Source organism: Poromitra crassiceps (assembly GCF_964638095.1).
Source record: "Poromitra crassiceps genome assembly, chromosome: 6".
In the NCBI taxonomy this organism is placed as follows: Eukaryota; Metazoa; Chordata; class Actinopteri; order Beryciformes; family Melamphaidae; genus Poromitra; species Poromitra crassiceps.
The window spans coordinates 43,339,948-43,346,194 of NC_139627.1; the positions used below are offsets into that span (position 1 = coordinate 43,339,948).

At 45.2% G+C, this 6,247-nt stretch overlaps 1 protein-coding gene across 1 annotated transcript; it reads left to right on the forward strand.

Annotated features, from left to right (window-relative positions):
- Nucleotides 1-516: 516 nt before the first annotated feature.
- LOC310778088 (chymotrypsin B-like) lies at nt 517-4,505 on the forward strand (the record flags this gene model as incomplete). Its single annotated transcript, XM_083638414.1, has 7 exons — nt 517-568; nt 1,834-1,937; nt 2,321-2,400; nt 2,830-2,914; nt 3,248-3,428; nt 4,094-4,227; nt 4,344-4,505. 7 exons carry the CDS (start codon nt 517-519, stop codon nt 4,503-4,505), a joined length of 798 nt encoding a protein of 265 aa, XP_083494540.1.
- Nucleotides 4,506-6,247: the final 1,742 nt, after the last annotated feature.

Here is a 6,247-nt window from a genome sequence, read left to right on the forward strand (position 1 = left end):
ATACTTAGATCATTTTAAGTTATCCAACATTGAAAAGCATCCTAAAAGGTTTTGGTGAATTTACAAGAGAGAAAACAAAGGATGTTCTTCAATGTCTGAGTTACATAAATGACACATACTGTATTTAAATCAAAGTTAAAATTTTTATGTAGGAAGTCATTACATGGGTAAATCGTTCGGGTGGAATTGGAAAAGAGAGGTATAATTGGTTCTTATCTTGACTATAAAACTACTGGTGTATTTTTGGAACATAATACTTCCTCTTCAAGGGTGATGGCAAACAAACTGAAGTGAAAGTAGTCTTTTGTTAGTTTAGTAGTAGTTTTTTTTTTATCTAAAAAGCTACATCCATCTATAACCAATGTGTCCAGATCAGCTGTGAGAACAGACCGGCTGCTGGACCTGATAACCAGCTGGAGCTGAGCTGGACGAACCCCGGCCTCTGATTGGTTGATGCGGAGTGGAGTTGGGGGATAAGAGGCGGCCGCGTGTTCCATCCAGCATCACATCGTCACCATGGCATTCCTCTGGATCGTCTCCTGCTTCGCCTTCATCAGCGCCGCTTATGGTGAGGAACCACACTCTTCTTCTCTTAAAGTACTTTTCATTGCATACTTGCTAAAAAAGAATCAGAAAAAAAACAGTCTCTTGCACAAAATGACATCGCTGGTCCACTAAAAGGAACACTATGATTTTCCAACCAGCTTTGTATCATTACAAAATCAGTAGCATAGTATCAGGGATGTTATTTGTGCATGAATAACATCACTCATCCACAACTGAACTCAAATCAAATCTCATTAACTGTCAAACCATGAATGCCTGCAAAACTATTTACAGTTTTCTGACATACTACTAATTTTGTAATGATACAAAGCTGGTTGAAAATCTGTGGCGTTCCTTTAACTCAAATCAATTCTCAATAACTGTCAAAATGAATTAACATCTGCAAAACTGTTTCGAGTTTTCTGATATGTATGAGATCATGTGCAAAATAAATCAGCATTGCTTCTTGGTGAAGTTCTCCTTTAAGGTGTTTAGTGCCAAATTCTCAAATCCCATATGTCAAACTGCTTCTAATACTGCTAATATAATATAATAATATAATACTGCTTATAGACAGCACCAGTGGCTCCTGCATTACATTACTGGCTTTCCTTGGGAAGCTAAGCAGGTCTGGCCTAGGATGCTCCTTGGATGGGAGACTGGTGCTGGAAGTGGTGTTGGAGGACCAGTAGGAGATGGTCTGATGAATAATCTGGTCTGATGAATAATCTCCCCAATGCCCCAGGGCAGAGACAGGGACTCTGTCCTGTGAGTGAGCACGGTCCTTCGGATGAGAAGTTAAACCGAGGTCCTGACTCTCTGTGGTCATTAAAGATCCCATCGGCACTCTTCGTAAGAGTAGGGGTGTAACCCCGGTGCCCTGGCTAAATTCCCAAAACAGGCCTTCCTTCAATCATGGCCACCTAATCATGCCTCGTTACTTAATTGGCACATCCAGTCATCAACTCTCCACCGTGAGAACTGATGTGTGGTGAGCGTTCTGGCGCAAACTGGCTGCCGCGCATCATTCACCCAGGTGGGTGCTACACATCGGTGGTGGTGGTTGAGTTGAGTTCCCTCCCCTCCCTGCCCTGATATGTGAAGCGCTTTGAGTGTCTAGAAAGGTGCTATATATATCCAATCAATTATTATTATTATTATTATTATTTGCAGTTTTCACCCCCCAAAATGTCAGATGAACTCATGTTATTCCAGTGTAATTGCAGTGTTAGAAGCTGTCAGTAACCTGCCCCCCCCCCCCCCCCCCCCCCCCCCCCCCCCCTCCAGGCTGCGGTACCCCTGCCATCCCCCCCCAGGTGACAGGATACGCCCGCATCGTGAACGGCGAGGAGGCGGTGCCTCACTCCTGGCCCTGGCAGGTTTCCCTGCAGGTCAGTCTGACACTCACACAGCAAGTAGCCTGCATCTGCCTCACACACACATTACAAACCCTTTCCAATGTTTTGTCTAAAAAGGATTTCTTAAAAACAAAACATACATATTATTCAACACAACATACATTATTCTAATATCTTCTCTCAGCACTAGAAGTTCATGTCTGTGTTTGCTGGCTTCTCAGAAGTCTACACAGTCAAAACCTTTTTTAATACCCTGACTGCAATACAGGCAGAAATAACACAGGACAATGTAACAACAACATTATCACAATACAAACATACATGAAACATATAACATAAACATAAAAATAAACATATCTTCATAGAGAAAGAGTATAGTCTATAGGGGTAAATATTGCAGTTTGTTTCTCATTCAGCAATCCAACGGCTTCCACTTCTGCGGTGGTTCTCTGATCAACGAGAACTGGGTTGTGACTGCTGCTCACTGCAACGTCAGGTCAGTGAAACAAACGTGTGACCTCTCACCTCCTCACTACCGGGGTCTGTATGCTGACCATCTAGAAACTCAACCTTCTTCTACTCTACTTCAACTCACTGAAAGTGGACTTTTACTGTAGCTAAGTTGCACTCTGAGAAAACTGCTTATTTGGCTCCGCCCACTCAGGTTTAACTGAGCCAATCAGATTATTTCTGCCTGTGTGTAGAGCTAAAACCGCAATCTATCAGTATGTGTCATTGTCTGATCCGGACTGATATTCAGAGGTGAGGTCACACAAACTGCATCTGGATTGATATGACAACATAGTTGGTTCTTTCTGTATATGACTGAATACCTCGACATGAGATCATATAAAAAGACTAACAGCAGAGATACGCAGTAGTTAGGCCTGCTTAACATACTAACCAGCACTAACTGTCTGCTCAGGACTTACCACCGTGTCATTGTTGGAGAGCACGATAAGGCCAGCTACTCCACCAGCGAGGACATCCAGATCCTGAAGCCCTCCAAGGTGACCACCTGCTCATGCACCCATATTAGTGTAGCATTGTTGTATCTCCAGCTATGTTGTTATAGTTATTGTACACAGTGTTGTAGGACTCGAGTCCAGGACTCTGACTCGACTCTGAGTCCTGGACTCATTTTCAGGACTCGTGACTCGACTTGGACTTGAGCACTGATAGACTGGGACTTGGACCTGGACTGGAGCAGGGACGCTGGAACTAGTAGTTGGTGCTGCAAGGAAGGGAGTCTCGGTGGCACCCGTTGCAGCTCTAATAACTATAATAACACACACTTCTGCCATGTCGCCCCCCCCCCCCCCACACACACACACACCTCCTAGGTGTTCACCCATCCCAAGTGGAACCCTAGGACCATCAACAACGACATCGCCCTGATCAAGCTGTCCACGCCCGCCCGCCTGGGGACCAATGTGTCGCCCGTCTGCCTGGCCGAGTCCAGCAACATCTTCGCCCCCGGCATGACCTGTGTCACCTCCGGCTGGGGCCTGACCCGCTACAACGGTGTGACATACACACCACACACACACACACACACACACACACACACACACACACACACACACACACACACACACACACACACACACACACACACACACACACACACACACACACACACACACACACACACAAAAAGACACACACTTTCACTGTGCTCTGATAGTGCTCATCCAGAAAAATTAAAGGTAAACAGCAGAATTTATGGAGCGAGTCTTAAAAGGAGAGGAATCTGGAGGAGCCACAACTCAGGTGGTCAACTCTCTGTCTCTCTCTCAAATTCAAATTTGCTTTATTGGCCTGAATGTTCCAAGAACAATATTGCCAAAGCACCAAGAATTAATGACACAAAATAACATTAATACAATCAAATAGAATACATTACAATTACAATACATCAATTATATACAGCAGAACATGTGTGAGCACTGTTGAAGTGCTTATTTCAACAGATCACATTATACTCAGTGTGTGTGTGTGTGTGTGTGTGTGTGTGTGTGTGTGTGTGTGTGTGTGTGTGTGTGTGTTGTGTGTGTGTGTGTGTGTGTGTGTGTGTGTGTGTGTGTGTGTGTGCACACGCACGCGTGCATTTGTGTGTGTTTCATATACATTCATATTCTTTACATTTCTCACTTGACAATGTGTCCCCCCACCCCACCTCTCCTCAGCTCCCAACACTCCCAACAAGCTGCAGCAGGCCGCTCTGCCTCTTCTGTCCAACCAGGACTGCAAGAAGACCTGGGGCAGCAACATCTCCGATGTCATGATCTGTGCTGGAGCTGATGGAGCCACGTCCTGCATGGTGAGTATACCGCTACCCAATTGCAATGCAGGTTTAGGTGCCTCATTAACACATGAACTGCCATTGGTACCATGGAAGTACTGACTTCTTTCTCTGCTCCCCCCCACAACCTCCAGGGAGACTCTGGCGGTCCTCTGGTCTGTGAAAAGGACAACATGTGGACTCTGGTTGGTATCGTGTCCTGGGGCAGCAGCCGGTGCTCCACCTCCACCCCCGCCGTCTACGCCCGTGTCACCGAGCTGCGCAGCTGGGTGGACCAGACCCTGGCTGCCAACTGAAGACCTGACCCCGGCCCACTCCGCGACCACATCTGCTCTTTGAGAGAAACGCGACTTAAGCCGGATGCTGAATTTCAATAAATACATCCGAACAGCACTGATTTTGTTTGTCTGGTTGTTGCTGCTCTGGTTGAATGAGAAGGTTAAAGGTTAAAGACCACATGACATCATCTTTAGACAGTTCATGTATTGTACTTCGCAGGGGGGGTAATTCAAAAGTGTAAACCAGGGGTCTTCAACCTTTTTCAGCCCAAGGACCCCTTGGTTGATAGAGAAGCAGAGCAGAGCTACGATTTAAAAATAAATTAAAATGTGTTGCATTTTAAGCGTGGCCTATAATAACATTTATAATCTTCCTTTTATTAATAGATTACATTAAAGAAGCAAGATGGAGCGAATGAGTTTCACATTATTGCTTCATCAGATTTGCTTTATTTATTTTCTTGTCAAGAGCTTATTATTGCCTATTAATGCTTGGAGTTTTAAAATAAAAAATAATAATTTTCGCATACTACTTTGACAACAACAACAAAATTGGCGGACCCACTGTAGTACCTCTGCAGACCCCCTGGGGGTCCCGGACCCCCTGTTGAAGACCTCTGCTCTAGAGTGAGTGAGTGAGTGAGTGAGTGAGTGAGTGAGTGAGTGAGTGAGCTAACAATGGGTGCGCAGCCCAATACACTGCATGGGTTTTCCACTAGTGGTTACAAAACAGGGTGTTTTTCTTCTCTGAGTGGTTGACAGGAGTGATTTATGTTTGACAAAGTAACATAATACATAAATCGAATGAAAACCACATTAGGTTACTATGCAACGCGTTACCCCCAGCACAGCTTTTCCCACATGAAGGCAAGCCGTTACATTTACATAACAGGCTGCATGTGTGAAAGGGGCTTCAGAACAGTGAATTATTCTAGCATAACATGCTCTGCGACGTTCATGAAAAAAAAGAAGCATCAACACGAGGGTCGCAGGTTCGAGCCCCCGTGTTTCCTCTGGCTTGGTCAGGTGTGCATACAGGCACAATTGGCCGTGTCTGGGGTGGGAAGCTGGATTAAGGATATGTGTTCTGGTCGCTGCACTAGCGCCTCCTCTGGTCGGGGCACCTGTTCAGGGGGAAGGGGAACTAGGGGGAATGGCGTGATCCTCCCACGTGCTACGTCCTGCCGGTGAAACTCCTCACTGTCAGGTGAAAAGAAGCGGCTGGCGACTGCTCATGTATCGGAGGAGGAAGCATGTGCTAGTCTACAACTCTCCCCAGATCATTAGAGGGGGTGGAGCAACAACCGGGATAGCAGAGGGAATTGGCCAAGTGCAATTGTGGAGAAAACGAGAGACGACAAAATTCAGAAAAAAATATATAAAAAAAGAAAAAAGAGTGATTGTTTGTTCAGAGTTCTTTTAAGGATTTGATCAAGTTGTGTTTTGAGACTAATATAGTGCGGAACTGGGGGAGACTTAATGTATTTCCACTTTGATCTGGATTTACAATAATGATCTATGAGTTCCGTTTGTTAATCAACAGTTAATTACTGGAAGTTCATTAAGCGAATTGTAGAGAGGGCTGAGGCTTTTAAGTAGATTTTTCACCCTCTCTGTGGTGGTTAGCTCACCTCATCAAGGTTGATCCAGCTCAGAGCAATTACCCCGGAATGTGAGAGTGGTTGAACACTGCCAATTAACTTTTTACCACTCAGCTGAAAAGAGGGAGCCTCGTTTGGCGGCTTGCTTTGATTCAGGCT